Source organism: Physeter macrocephalus, chromosome 2, assembly GCF_002837175.3.
Source record: "Physeter macrocephalus isolate SW-GA chromosome 2, ASM283717v5, whole genome shotgun sequence".
Lineage (NCBI taxonomy): Eukaryota > Metazoa > Chordata > Mammalia > Artiodactyla > Physeteridae > Physeter > Physeter macrocephalus.
Window position 1 is genome coordinate 44,330,924 of NC_041215.1, and position 16,009 is coordinate 44,346,932.

The window sequence follows — 16,009 nt, forward strand, 5'->3', positions numbered from 1 at the left end:
CTACCCACTTTTAGCAATTCTTTGGTAAATATTTAGGGGGAAAAGCTTCTACCCTTGACATCCTTTCTTACTGTTCCATCCTTTTATTGCCCTACACTTATCTGTCTTAATGTATTTTTCTAATACAAGTGTTGTGGCAGGTTACCCCAGATCTCTAATTCCACGTAGAATTTTCCTATTATCTTTTGGGCAACTACCTGGATGTCCTGTAGGCACATCAAACTTAATATTCTCTAAAGAAAATTCTCTTTGTCTTCCTTTTTAAACCTTCCCCTCTTCCCATTTCTCATTTTTGGTAGAGGGGTCCCATTGGTCTGGAATCTGTCTTTTCTATTCTCTCTCTCTCATACATCCCACCCAGTTGTTAACCAAATCCTTTAAACCCAGCCTCTGCACTACCTTTCAAACTTCTCCTGATTCTCTCATTCATCAGTACTTGCGTGGACTATTTCTCTAGTTTCATAACAGGCCTCAATTTCTCTGTAATCATGTTATGAACATTATGTTCACTGATGTCAGTTATTTAAAAGTCATTTGCTCTCCTGTGATTCTTATTGTTATTATTTACAGAATGAAGCCCAAATCTCTCACATGACATTCAAGGCTTTTTATAATTTGCTTCCTAACCTACGTTCTAAATCTCATCTCTGTCCATTCCTCCCTCTCCCATGTGTCCTTCACTGTAGCCACTTGCCCGCTCCCCGGTCCCCAACGCAAAATGCATTTCAGCACCTAGTTCTCTTGGCCTGAAATGCCCTTCCTGGCACCTTCAAGCCCTTTTCCCCTGGCTCCTCTCAAATATTACCTTGTGGAGATTTCCCTTTTTTTTTTTTCCTCACCACAGAAGAACTGATTGCCTTTTCCTCATTCTTTCTCTGTCACTTTCTTAATACCATTGTTAGCATGTTCATTGCCCTATTTGGACTTTGCTGTATGTACAGATCTTCCTCCAAAAATCGTGGGCTCCTCAAGGAGTTTGGCTGAGTAGAAGGAGGGAGTGAACCAGGTATCTGCCAACCCTGCTCTTAAAAGCAAAAGTAAACTGATTGGGGGACTGTAGAATCCCTAGAATTGATAACACCTTTCATGGGTAAGGATTGAAAGCATGGGCTAATTCACATCTGACCTTAAAATGTTAATATTTTGTAAACTTTCTTTATGGTCATGGTACATTTGTAATGCCATTATGCTAAAGGTTCTAGCAGTCCAAGTGAGTTTTTGTAATTTCTTTACAGAAGAAACTTATGCGATGTTCTTTTTTTCTTTTAGGAATAAGCGAGTCAAGAGGCTGAAAATCTGAAGAATGTTTCCAAAGGGTAATCTGGCTGTCATTCGCTGGGTATGGAGGAGCATGAGGAAGCTATTTCTGTTACTTTCTTTCTTGCTGTCCCATGCAGCTCATTTGGAAGGCAAAAAGGATAATCAGTTCATCTGGAAACCAGGTAGGGATGTCCTGGCTCTTCCTTTGTCCCGTTTTCATTAATGAGAAGACTATTCTTTCCGTCCTTGTACTTCTTATGTGTGGAATAGTGGGAAATCTCCAGAGAGGGAAAAAATAGATTCTTCTTCTTTACAATACATTTGATTCTTATTCCTGCATAATTGTCACCTCCATCCATGATGCTTGCTATCCTTCTGAATTTTCATGTTGTTGTCAATTAAAGTTATGATTTCCATAGTTACATCTGCTTCTCCTTTGTCAAATATATCACCGCTGTGCAGCACATTTGTAGCGAAAATGGCATCTGAATTTAGCTGATATCCTCAGCTAAAAATGCTTTGGACCAGTAATATATGTCTCTTTCTCTTAGGGTACAAACTAGTTAGCTATTTATTATTGAATGTTTTCTAGCATAGATTCTATATATCTAAGTTTTGGAGCATGAAAAATTATCCTAACAATTTTGCCCATTAGTTATAATTTTACCGTTGCCTTAACGTGTTCTGAGATCCTTAGCTACCTCGTACATAAGTATATGAATAAGTTGAGTTGAGGTTTGGAGACTTGCATATAACTTATGTTCTTTTTTAGATATTTCCTTAATGTGGCTTTGGAAAAGATCTGTTTAAATTTAAAGGCTAATACTTTATCAGCTTAAATTATGAACCCCAAATATCTTGGCTGTTTGTATCACTGATGTTTTTCTTTGCCCTAAGTTTTAATTTTCTTCAAGTTTCACAATCAGATCATTTAAAATATGTATTACTGTTTCAAGAGTCCATTCTTACAAATATAGATAACTTATACACCTGATATCTTAGAACTGGAAAATGTGATATTGTAGAAGATCTATGGTCCTCGGAGAGTTTTCACTTTACTCTCATCATCTGTAAATTAAATAGACTGCAAACATATTATGTCACCATGGAAATATGTATAATAGTGATATTTGCAGTATTTAAATTGTTTTGCAAAAATGAATGTGAATTATGCTTTAAAGTATATTAAGTAAAACCCGAGCACCATTAGGGATACAGTCTGGAGGAAATTTAATTGGATTAAAGCCCCTATAAATTAATTTAATTGTGGGCTCTAATACCACATTAATGATTTTCATTTTTTACCTCACAGTAGTTTTAGGAAGTTTGGAAATAGTTCTAAAAGTCAAGATTGCATTTATTTGAATGAGGCTATTTTATTTTAATCAGAAAAGAGTAAACATTTTATCAGATCTAAATAAGCACATTTATATGACTGTACTCCTGTCTAAAGTTCTCAAAAAAGTGCAATTAAGATGGAAAGTAGCAAATCTGAAACGTGAATGGGATGTATTAAGAAAATGGGCTTCCAAAACAAAGAGTAGCCCCCACTCGCTGGAACTAGAGAAAGCCCGCATGCAGCAACAAAGACCCAACGCGGCCAAAAATAAATAAATTTAAAAGAAAATTGGCTTATTTTGAAGGAAATTTTAAAAATAGGCCTGCTTTCCTAAAAGTAGGTCAATGGAACAAGCTGGTACAGACCCACTCTACAGTGGGGATGGACACTTTGATAGCTGTCACACTTAAGTTTCAGAAGTGAGGATCCTTCCCATCAGATGTTTTGCACTGTTCAAAATGAATATCCATGTCATCACTCTCATTTTCTCTGGTATTCGTTACTTCTTTCCCTCATTAGTGTGCCATCAAAAAGGTAATAACATACATTTTTTCCCATATGGTTTCATTTCTCAATTACCAATTTATTACTTGTATGTGATCAGACATTTTAAAAGTTGACAAAATTTCAGAGATACAAAATTAAAAGCCAAAGTCTAGGCCATGTGTTCCACTCTCCCTTTTCTTATATATCCTTCAGAAACATTCCTTGCACATGTAAGTACATCTCTATGCATAGCTGTGTATATAAATCACACAAAATACACACACATAAGTTTTACTATAATTATTAGTTAGGGTTCTGCCAAAAAAAGAAATGGTACATGTGAAGTAGGTCATTGAGAAGAGTTTAATAAAAGAACTATTTACAGAAGTAGGAAAGTATGAGCAAGGTTTAAGATCAGCTACCAGGAATTGTGGAGTGCCCCTGAGCAGGTATCAGTCTTTATGACACTGGGTCTGCAGGGGCAAAGGAAGGAGGTAGTTTCCGGAATCCGGAGAGAAAACTTTTTTATGGAGAGGATGCTTGAGAGATGCTGTGGCCTTTAGAGGGATATAAACAAAGTGCAGAGAAAAGTTGGGAAGAGGCTCAAGGTGATGAATGGTCCTTGTCCTCACATCTCCTGCCAGGGATCTCATTGGCTGAATCCAACCAGAAGCCACAAGGCAAGGGAAGGGAACCCATCGATGCCTCCATACAGACCTGCCTCCTGGGCAGGAAGCCAAGTGTGGAATGGTGGAGAATGTGGATCTGAAAATATCTAATTTTTACATACCTGTTTGTACATTCACACAAACACTGTTTCAAACAATCAGAATCATACTTGGCAGAATCATATTCTCCAGGTTGCTTTTATCATATAATGATGTCTTGATGAATATTACACATTAGTGCACATGGGTCCGTTTCATCTTTTAATGGTTGCATAGTTTTCTTTTGTACTTTTGTTTAATAATTTATTTAAACAGTGCCCTATTGGTTTATCTTTTCTTTCCCTATTGCCTGGCATTTCAGTGGCTTTTAGTTTTTTGCTATTATAAATACTGACATGAATGCAACATTATTTTAAAGGCAGTAAATCAATTTGAGGAGTCATATGCCCCAGAGCATTCTGGGTCATCACCTTCAAAGACAACCTCAACATCTTAGAATCTGTACCTACTTATGCATGATTTATTATTTCTCATTTGCATTAAAAAAAGCTCGATTGCAGTTGAAATTAACTGCATTTTTTTGTAGTATATTATCAAATCCAACAACTCAGGTCCAGTGTAATCTGGAATTTGAATAGATTTCCCCGGAGACCCAGATAAATGTACCTTATTTTAGAAACCTGGAAACCATTCTCTGGATTTAGATTGTGGCGCCAGTCACTTAAGCTCTTTGCTGGTATCTATTGTTTTTCCCCTGAGTCCATAGCTTAGATGTTAGTCAACCTCATCCAAATTAGAAGCATTTCTAAGTGAGTCCTGGCTTTGGAAAACAATGGATTGATGAATAATAAGTCATAATAAGGTAATAACATATATTATATGTTATATATGATATGTTATATGTTATGTTGCTAAGGATTTCTCTACTGCGTGAGAGTCTGATGAGATGTAGGCTGTGGGGTCATTGATCTGGCAAGGCTGTTGAATGCCTGTCATCACTGTGATGAGATCTGTTGATCTATATTTAGTGTTGGGCAATTTGACAACCATGCCAAGAAAGAAGGATCATGTCAGCAAGCCTATCAGATGAGGAGTGATGCTGCTTGTTGTTTTAAGTGAACACATAGCTATTCATGTCTGCATGCTTTGTAGAGATGAACAGATCAGATGAACAGATCATGGCCTCTGAAGCCACAATAGCTAGTGGTCTCTTAAAAAATTTCTCAATATTGGTCCTAAGAGGTTCATTCATTCCTCTGATCCTTGTTGAGACCTTATTATGTGCGAGGCACTATTACAAATACATGAGATAAGTTGAGAATAAAACTGACAAATCCTTGATCCTCATGAACAGACTAATAAACACGATCAAGAAGTTAAATAGAGAGTGTGTTGGATGGTGATGAGTGCTTAGGAGGAAAGATAAGGCAAGGAGGAAGGATATGCAGTGATAGGTGAGAGACTAAGAGTTTTTTTCTCATTGTAGTTTTTTAATTTATTTTTTATTGAAGTCTAGTTGATTTATAATATATTAGTTTCAACTGTACAGCAAACGGATTCAGTTATATATATATTCTTTTTCAGATTCTTTTCCCATATAGGTTATTACAAAATATTGAGTATAGTTCCCTGTGCTATACAGTAGGGCCTTGTTGTTTATCTATTTTATATATAGTAGTGTATGTATATTACTCCCAAATTCTTAATTTATCCCCCCGCCCATGGGGATATCAGGGAATATCCCAGATGGGGGGAACCACAAGAGCAAAAGGCCCTGAGGCAGACGTGGCTGTGGCATGTTTGAGGACCAGAGAAGAGGCCACCGTGCTGGAGCTGAGTGAACATGGAGGGTAGTGATAGGAGGTCAGGTCAGAGGGGTAATCAGGCCCAAATCAGGTATGTCTTCATAGGCTGGAATACAATTTTGGCTTTTACTCTTGGGTGAGATAGAAAGACATGGGAGAGTTTTAAGAGAGTGGTGACATGATCTTTGTTTTAAAATAATATTTTAATAGGATTATCTTGGGTGGTCAGTTGAGCAAGTGATCACAAGGAAACCAGCTGGGAGGCTACTATAGAAATAAGGACGAGTGATGATAATAGCTTGAACGAAGGTCATGGCAGAGAAGGTGGTGAGAAGGGGTTGAAGGTCGGATATATTTAAGGCCATGGTTTTCTACCAGGGGAGATTGTGCCCAGCAGGGGACATTTGGGAATGTCACAACTGGTTGTCACAACTGGGTTGTGCTAGCTACATCTGTGGGTAGAAGCCAGGGATGCTGCTAAACACTGTAAAATGTAGAGGACAGCCCGCACAATAAAGAATTATCCTGCCCAAAATGTCAATACTGCCCAGATTGAGAGACATTGTTTTAAGGTAAAACCATTATGATTTACTGGTGTGGGGAGGGGGAGGGAGAGAGATACAAGGGTGATACTGAGGATTTGCCCTGAGCAACCAGGAGAGTGGAGTTGCCATCATTTAACCTGGGCTACTGGGAAGGAGCTGGTGCGGAGGGAATATGAGTAACTTGGTATCGGACATGTTCAATGTTTAAGTGTGTTAGAAATTCACATGGAGATGTTGACCAGGGAGTTGGGTCTGAATTCAGGAGTCAGGTCTCTGCTACAGATATAAGTTTGGAAGTCCCTAGCAGTGAGGTAGAACTTAAATGTATAGCCTTAGAAATGAAGAGGCGACCTTGAAATTTGTGATCCTGTGTATATAAAGGATGAGTTTCTAATTTACTTCCTTTGGGCCAAATGACATTAAACAAAATTATGGTGGTAAAATACACATAACATAAATTTTACCATTTTAACCATTTTAAAGTACACAATTCATTGACATTTAGTATATGCACAGTGTGTTGGAAACATTACCACTGTCTACTTCCAGAACATTTTCACCGTTCCAAATTACATTTTACAAGTATTTATAAAAAGACTGGAAAACAATTTTCTGTGAATAATGAGGTCCGAGAGAAAAAAAATCCATATTTGTCTTTTTGTGAGAGTTTCTTTGAATAGCCTTAAGTCATCCTCAGAGGTCGCTCCATATACTAGAAAAAGCATACTTTGTATACTTTGTACACAGGCCGACTCACATTCAAGTCCTAAGCATCTAGAAAGGAGAAAGTTATTTAACCTCTCTGAGCCCTATTTATCTATTGGAAATGAGGGCAGTAAATAACTTAAGAGGACTGTTTTGAAAATCAAAGTAAAACAAATATATTGAGAAACTTAGTGTATTGTAGCTACTCATAAATGTTAGCTATTATTTTTATCATTATTACATAATTATTTGATGTTTGAAATATTCTTGCTTTTATGTTATGCAGTTTTTGCACACTTTTTCCCTTTAGACTCACAAAAGAGGTGAGATCAATTTGACAGCTATATATACTTTATTAGTGAATGGTCATAGGTGATTTCGCTGACTTTTTTTTTTTCTTTGCGGTGCGCGGGCCTCTCACTGTTGTGGCCTCTCCCGTTGCGGAGCACAGGCTCCGGACGCGCAGGCTCAGCGGCCACGGCTCACGGGCCCAGCCGCTCCGCGGCATGTGGGATCTTCCCGGACCGGGGCGCGAACCCACGTCCCCTGCATTGGCAGGCGGACTCTCAACCGCTGTGCCACCAGGGAAGCCCTCGCTGACTTTTTAGCTCTAAAACTTTCTATATGACAGACGCTTGGAAAGTTTTAATTTCAGTAGATCCTTCCAGGTGAATAAAAAGGGTGAGAATAATGACCAATGTTCTAAGAACTAAGTAGATAAGTTAAAATTAATCTTTTTGGAAGAAAAAAACGAGACTATGAAAATGATGTTGGGTAAGAAAAAAGGATCTTACTTAGGTTAATATTTAATTATAGCTTAAATAATAACGTTTTCAGAGTTGAAAGGAGTTTAAGGAAAAATGATATTTTATATATTTATATGTATATTTAAGTTTAGGAATCTTAGAGACAATACAGTGTTCTTAGGATAAAGCTAATTTCTTGAATATGTGCTAGAAGTTAGTGAAATATTTCTTCTGAGAATTTTATTAAATTGGAATCATTTAAATTACATCTATGGCTATTAATTTATCTTAGCGCTATGTGTATAATAAATTCTCAATGGTGTTATTTCTGTGATATCAAAAAGCATAGAAATGTATGGCATGGAATTCACTGCTAAAACTTCTAATCATTTTTCCTTGGAGGCCACAAGTACTTATTTGGTAATGTTCCCAATAAGCCAGAAAAAGTCTGTATTACCTAAATAATTTGAAATAAATTACTCTGATTTTTTTCTAAATATTACTATAATGGAGGCTTCCTGAGGAGAGAGATGTTGTTGATTTTATTCACTGATATAGTCCAAGTACCCAGAACATAAATAAATGTTGCATAAAGTATCCCCAGCACATTAAGTACTTGTAGAATGAGGGGCACTGTCTTGTGTGTGTGTGTGTGTGTGTGTGTGTGTGTGTGTGTGTGTGTGTGTGTATTTAGGGGAGTTGAGAAGTGAAAAGCTGAAGAAATAGAACATATGATACATGTGATTCTAGAACTTGAAATATTGGACTGCTGTGTGTGTGTGTGTGTGTGTGTGTGTGTGTGTGTGTATTTAGATGAGGGGTACTGTCTTGTGTGTGTGTATTTAGGGGAGTTGAGAAGTGAAAAGTTGAAGAAATAGAACATATGATACATGTGATTCTAGAACTTGAAATATTGGACTGCCCAAAAAGTTCGTTCGGATCTTCCTATAAGATGGTACGGAAAAATCCGAATGAACTTTTTGGCCAACCCAATATATATTGAAGAGAGGATATGAAATGATGAAAACCAAAGTCAACCTTATAAATCAGTAAATATGAAAATTAATGATCTGTATTTTCTTGTTCCTTGGTTCCAGTACCATTTTTTATCATCTCTGGAAAAGATGTTGAACACAATTTGTATGAAAAGAAATAGGTACACATAGTAAGACATTTAACTATTACTGCAATTCTCATGAAGAGGTATTACAGTTGCATGTGGTCTTCCATTTAATTTCCTCAGAGGCACCAGTGTCAACTCTTTTTACTGTTTATCCTGATGTTTACCTCCATATTTCTAAGTAATATACTCATTATTGATGTTTCTTGATTTGTGTTGAATATTTCTTATTGATTTTCTCCTATGTCAGCTGAAGATTTATCTATCATCTACCTACCCCTTTCCCTCCTTTATTGCCTCCCTTGAAAGTAGTTATATCAAAATATTTAGATCAATGAACAGTGATTGTATTATTATTTCTACATAGATACTGTTCTCTGCTGAGTCAAGCAGTGTACCATACGTCCGTCTCCTTTTTTTTCAGCTTTTTGTTTTATACAGAAATTAAAAATTGCCTCATCTTTTCTTTTGCCTTGCCTTCTTCGAGTCTACCACTGCTTTCCCCCTGATGCTCCAGCTGACATACCCATATTAATTTTTTTTTTTTTTAGCGATGTGGAGCATCTTTTTTAAAAAAATATTTACTTATTTTATTTTATTTTTGGCTGCATTGGGTCTTAGTTGCAGCACATGGGACCTTCGCTGTGGTATGCGGAATATTTTGATGCACCGTGTGGGCTCTTTGTTGTGGTGCATAGGCTTCTCTCTAGTTGTGGGGCACGGGCTTCAGAGCACGTGGGCTCTGTACTTGCAGCTCACATGCTTAGTTGCCGTGCGGCATGTGGGATCTTTGTTCCCCAACCAGGGATTGAACTCGTGTCCCCTGCATTGGAAGGCGGATTCTAAACCAATGGACCACCAAGGAAGTCCCCCATATTAATTTTTTGAAACACTTAAGCACTGTTCAAAACACTCTATTATGTTTTTTTGGGGGAGATTTTCCACAGCCCTCGGCCCTCCTGATTCAGTGTGGACTGCTGCACAGTTTCTCATCTTGAACCCCTTGTTCCCAGTTCCAGTACCAGTTCTCTTCCTTGCCTTTGTTACTTTATTTTCTAGAACTGCTAAAATAGGGTACATTGGAAGTCATTTTTCATGTCTGAAAGGGTCTCTGCTTGTCATATACTTGACTGATAGCTTGGGTGTGGAGTTCAAGGTTAAAAAGCACTTTTCCCTCAGAATTTTGAAGGCTCTGCTCTACACATTCCAGCCTCCAGTATTGTTGCTAAGAAGTTTTTGTCATTCTGATCTCACCTCTGTATGTTACCTGTTTGTTTCTTTTCCTCTTTCTGAATCTTCTTTTTATCCACGAAGTTCTGAAATTTCATAATTATGTACTTAGCGGTGAGTCCTTTCTCCTTTATTTTACTGGCCATTAGGAGAATATTTTAGCAATATGCTCATGCTCTGCAGTTCTGAGATTTATTTTTTATATGATTTTCTACCTCTGTTGTCTCTCTTCCTTCTGAAACTCCTTAGACAGATGTTTTACCTCTCTAATTGATCTTCAAATTTTAGATATTTCCATTGTTATTTCTTCTGTTTGCATTTTTATTCTAATTTCTAAAATATTTATTATATTTCATCTTTCAACCCTTCCATTGAATATTTTTTATTTCAGCCAGCACATTTTAAATTTCTAAGATATCTTATTCTATAATTTTAAACTTTTTTAATTTTTAATTTTTTTCACGTCTTTATTGGAGTATAATTACTTTACAATGGTGTGTCAGTTTCTGCTGTATAACAAAGTGAATCAGCTAAATGTATACATATATCCCCGTATCCCTTCCTCTTGGGCCTCCCTCCCACCATCCCTATCCCATTCCTCTAGGTTGTCACAAAGCATCGAGTTGATCTCCTTGTGCTATGCAGCAGTTTCCCACTAGCCATCCATTTTACATTTGGTGGTGTATATATGTCATTGCTACTCTCTCACTTCATCCCAGCTTTCCCTTTCCCCCTATGCCCTCAAGTCCGTTCTCTATGTCTGCATCTTTATTCCTGCCCTGCCACTAGGTTCATCAGTACCGCTTTTTTACATTCCATATATATGCATTAGAAACGGTATTTGCTTTTCTCTTTCTAACTTACTTCACTCTGTATGGCACATTCTCGGTCCATCCACCTCACTACAAATAACTCAGTTTCATCCCTTTTTATGGCTGAGTAATATTCCATTGTATATATGTGCCACATCTTCTTTATCCATTCATCTGTTGATGGACATTTAGGTTGCTTCCATGTCCTGGCTCTTGTAAACAGTGCTGCAATGAACATTGTGGTACATGTATTGTTGAATTATAGTTTTCTCAGGGTATATGCCCAGTAATGGGATTGCTGGGCCATATGGTAGATTTTTAAGGAAGCTCCATACTGTTCTCCATAGTAGCTGTATCAATTTACATTCCCACCAACAGTGCAGGAGGGTTCCATTTTCTCCACACCCTCTCCAGCGTTTATTGTTTGTAGATTTTTTGATGATGGCCATTCTGACCGGTGTGAGGTGATACCTCATTGTGGTTTTGATTTGCAATTCTCTAATGTTTAGTGATGTTGAGCATCTTTTCATGTACTTGTTGGCCATCTGTATGCCTGCTTTGGAGAAATGTCTATTTAGGTCTTCTGCCCATTTTTGTTTGTTTTTGTGATATTGAGCTGCATGATCTGCTTGTATATTTTGGAGATTGATCATTTTGATCATTTTGTCCATTGATTCATTTGCAAATATTTTCTCCCATTCTGAGGGTTGTCTTATCGTCTTGTTTATGGTTTCCTTTGCTGTGCAAAAGCATTTAAGTTTCATTAGGTCCCATTTGTTTATTTTTGTTTTTATTTCCCTTAGTCTAGAAGGTGGGTCAAAAAGGATCTTGCTGTGATTTATGTCATAGAGTGGTCTGCCTATGATTTCCTCTAAGAGTTTTATAGTGTAGGTCTTACATTTAGGTCTTTAATCCATTTTGAGTTTAGTTTTGTGTATGGTGTTAGGAAGTGTTCTAATTTCATTCTTTTACATGTACCTATCCATTTTTCCCAGCACTGCTTACTGAAGAGGCTTTCTCTTCTCCATTGTATATTTTTGCCTCCTTTGTCAAAGATAAGGTGACCATATGTGTGTGGGTTTCTCTCTGGGCTTTCTGTTCTGTTCCATTGATCTATATTTCTGTTTTTCTGCCAGTACCATATTGTTCTGATTACTGTAGTTTTGTAATATAGTCTGAAGTCAGGGAGCCTGATTCCTCCAGGTCCGTTTTTCTTTCTTAAGATTGCTTTGGCTCTTCGGGGTCTTTTGTGTTTCCATACAAATTGTAAAATTTCTTGTTCTAGTTCTATGAAAAATGCTATTGGTAATTTGATAGGGATTGCACTGAACCTGTAGATTGCTTTAGGTAGTACAGTCATTTTCACAATATTGATTCTTACAATCCAGGAGCATGGTATGTTTCTCTGTTTATGTTATTTTTGATTTCTTTCATCAGTGTTTTATAGTTTTCCGAGTACAGATCTTTTGCTTCCTTAGGTAGGTTTATTCCTAGGTATTTTATTCTTTTTGTTGTGATGGTAAGTGAGATTGTTTCCTTAATTTCTCTTTTTGATCTTTCGTTGTTAGTGTATTGGAATGTAAGAGATTTCTGTGCATTAATTTTGTATCCTGCAACCTTACCAAATTCATTGATTAGTTCTTGTAGTTTTCTGGTGGCATCTTTAGGATTCTCTATATATAGTATCATGTCATCAGCAAACAGTGACAGTTTTACTTATTTTCCAATTTGGATTCCTTTTATTTCTTTTTCTTCTCTGATTGCTGTGGCTAGGACTTCCAATACTATGCTGAATACTAGTGGCAAGAGTGGACATCCTTGTCTTATTCCTGATCTCAGAAGAAATGGTTTCAGTTTTTCACCATTGAGAATGATGTTTGCCTTGGGTTTGTTGTATATGGCTTTTATTATGTTGAGGTAGGTTTCCTCTGTGCCCACTTTCTGGAGAGTTTTTATTATAAACTGATGTTGAATTTTGTCAAAAGCTTTTTCTGCATCTATTGAGATAATCATATGGTTTTTATTCTTCAGTTTGTTATTATGGTGTATCACATTGATTGATTTGTGTATATTGAAGAATCCTTGCATCCCTGGGATAAATCCCACTTGATCATGGTGTTTGATCCTTTTAATGTGTTGTTGGATTCTGTTTGGTAGTAGTTTGTTGAGTATTTTTCCGTCTATGTTCATTAGTGATATTGGTCTATAATTTTCTTTTTTTGTGATATCTGTGTCTGGTTTTGGTGTCAGGGTGACAGTGGCCTCGTAGAATGAGTTTGGGAGTGTTCCTCCCTCTGCAGTTTTTTGGAAGAGTTTGAGAAGGGTAGGTGTTAACTTTTCTCTAAATGTTTGATAGAATTTGCCTATGAAGCCATCTGGTCCTGGACTTTTGTTTGTTGGAAGATTTTTAATTACAGTTTCAATTTTATTACCTGTGATTGGTCTGTTTATATTTTCTAAATCTTCCTGGTTCGATCTTGGAAGGTTGTACTTTTCCAAGAATTTGTCCATTTCTTCCAGATTGTCCAGTTTATTGGTATAAAGTTGCTTGTAGTAGTCTCTTATGATCTTTTGTATTTCTGCAGTGTCAGTTGTAATCTCTCCTTTTTCACTTCTAATTTTATTGATTTGAGGGCTCTCCCTTTTTCCTCGGTGAATCTGGCTAAAGGTTTATCAATTTTGTTTATCTTTTCAAAGAACCAACTTTTACTTTTTTTGATCTTTGCTCTTGTTTTCTTCGTTTCTATTACATCTATCTCTGCTCTGATCTTTATGATTTCTTTCCTTTTACTAACTTTGGGTTTTCTTTGTTCTTCTTTTTCTAGTTGCTTTAGGTGTAAGGTTAGATTGTTTATTAGAGATTTTTCTTGTTTCTTGAGGTGAGCTTGAATTGCTATGAACTTCCCTCTTAGAAGTGCTTTTGCTGTGTCCCATAGGTTTTGGATCGTCATGTTTTCATTGTCATTTGTTTCTAGGTATTTTTTTATTTTTTTGATTTCTTCAGTGATCTCTTGGTTGTTTAGCAGCACACTGTTTAGCCTCCATCTATTTGTGTTGTTTAGTGTTTTTTTCCTGTAATTGTTATCTAATCTCATAGCATTGTGGTCGGAAAAGATATTTGATAAGAATTCAGTTTTCTTAAACTTTCCAAGGCTTGATTTGTGACCCAAGATGTGATCTATTCTGGAGAACGTTCCATGCGCACTTGAGGAGAAGGTGTATTCTTCCGCTTTCAGGTGGAATGTCCTAAAAATATCAATTAAGTCTATCTGGTCTATTGTGTCATTTAAAGCTTGTGTTTCCTTATTTATTTTCACTTTGGATGATCTGTCTATTGGTATAAGTGGGGTGTTAAAGTCCCCTAGTATTATTGTGTTACTGTCGATTTCCCCTTTTATGGCTGTTAGCATTTGCCTTATGTATTGAGGTGCTCCTATGTTGGGTGCATAAATGTTTATAATTGTTATGTTTTCTTCTTGGATTGATCCCTTGATCATTATGTAATGTCCTTCTTTATCTCTTATAACGTTCTTTATTTTAAAGTCTATTTTAAATGATATGAGTATTGCTACTCCAGCTTTCTTTTGATTTCCATTTGCATGGAGTATCTTTTTCCATCCCCCTCACTTTCAGTCTGTATGTGTCCCTAAGTCTGAAGTAGGTTTCTTGTAGACAGCATATATGTGGGTCTTGTGTTTGTATCCATTCAGCCCGTATGTGTCTTTTGGTGGGAGCATTTAATCCATTTACATTCAAGGTGATTATTGATATGTATGTTCCTATTACCATTTTCTTAATTGATTTGGGTTTGTTTTTCTGGGTCTTTTTTATCTCTTGTGTTTCCCACTTAGATAAGTTCCTTTAGCATATGTTGTAAAGCTGGTTGTGTGCTGCTGAATTCTCAGAGCTTTTGCTTGTCTAAAGCTTTTGATTTCTCCATTGAATCTGAATGAAATCCTTGCTGGGTAGAATAATCTTGCTTGTAGGTTTTCCCTTTCAGCACTTTAAATATGTCCTGCCACTTCCTTTTGGCTTGTAGAGTTTCTGCTGAAAGATCAGCTGTTAACCTTATGGGGATTCCCTTGTATGTTATTTGTTGCTTTCCCCTTGCTGCTTTTAATATATTTTCTTTGTATTTAATTTTTGATAGTTTGATTAATATGTGTCTCTGCGTGTTTCTCTTTGGGTTTATCCTATATGGGACTGTCCGCGCTTCCTGGACTTGATAGACTATTTCCGTTCCCATGTTAGGGAAGTTTTCAACTATAATCTTCAAATATTTTCTCAGACCCTTTCTTTTTCTCTTCTTCTTCTGGGACCCTTGTAATTCTAATGTTGGTGCATTTAATGTTGTCCCAGAGGTCTCTGACTCTGTCCTCAATTCTTTTCATTCTTTCTCCTTTATTCTGCTCCCTGGCAGTTATTTCCACTATTTTATCTTCCAGCTCACTTATCCATGTTTCTGCCTCAGTTATTCTGCTATTGATTCCTTCTAGAGTGTTTTTAATTTCAGTTCTTGTGTTGCTCATCACTGTTTGTTTGCCCTTTGCTCTTTGGTTCTTCATGATCAGTGTTAAATTTTTCTTGTATTTTCTCCATTCTGTTTCTGAGATTTTGGATTATCTTTACTATCATTACTCTGAATACTTTTTCAGGTACGTTGCCTATTTCATCTTCATTTATTTGGTCTTGTAGGTTTTTCCCTTGCTTCTTTTTCTGTAACATATTTTTTTGTCATTTCGTTTTTTTCTTTTTCTTGAAGTGGGGGGGCTGTATTCCTGTCTTACTGGTTGTTTGGCCTGAGGCATCCAGCACTGGAGTTTGCAGGCAGTTGGGTATAGCTGGGTCTTGGTGCAGAGATGAACACCTCTGGGATGCCTCACTCTGATTAATATTCCCTGGGGTCTGAGGTTCTCTCATAGTCCAGCGGTTTGGACTCAGTGCTCCTACCACTGGAGCCTGGGCTTAACCTCCAGCTGGGAACTGAGATCCTGCAAGCTGCGTGGCATGGCAGAAAAAAAAAAAAAGAAAAAAGGAGTATAATTACAAACAATAAAAAATAAAACAAAATTAGAAAGATAAAAAATATATTAGGAAAAATAAAAATGTAATTGAAAAAACTGCAACAATGTAAAACAAAACCACAACTGAAAAAAGAAAAAAAAGGGAGGGGGGAACAAGCCAAAAGGAGCAGAACAATAACAAAGTAGAAAGAAGAAAATAAAATTAGAAAAATAAAAGATTTATTAGAAAAAATAAAAATATAAATGAATCAACAACAACAAGGTAAGAC

The 16,009-nt window shown here is 36.7% G+C and overlaps 1 protein-coding gene across 1 annotated transcript in view; it reads left to right on the forward strand.

Annotated features, from left to right (window-relative positions):
* Positions 1-1,303: 1,303 nt before the first annotated feature.
* Positions 1,304-16,009, forward strand: part of THSD7B (thrombospondin type 1 domain containing 7B) — a 773,362-nt gene continuing 758,656 nt past the window's right edge. Inside the window, exon 1 of the mRNA XM_024122279.2 lies at positions 1,304-1,442. Coding sequence (XP_023978047.1) covers positions 1,304-1,442 — 139 coding nt within the window. The remainder of the gene's footprint in view (positions 1,443-16,009) is intronic.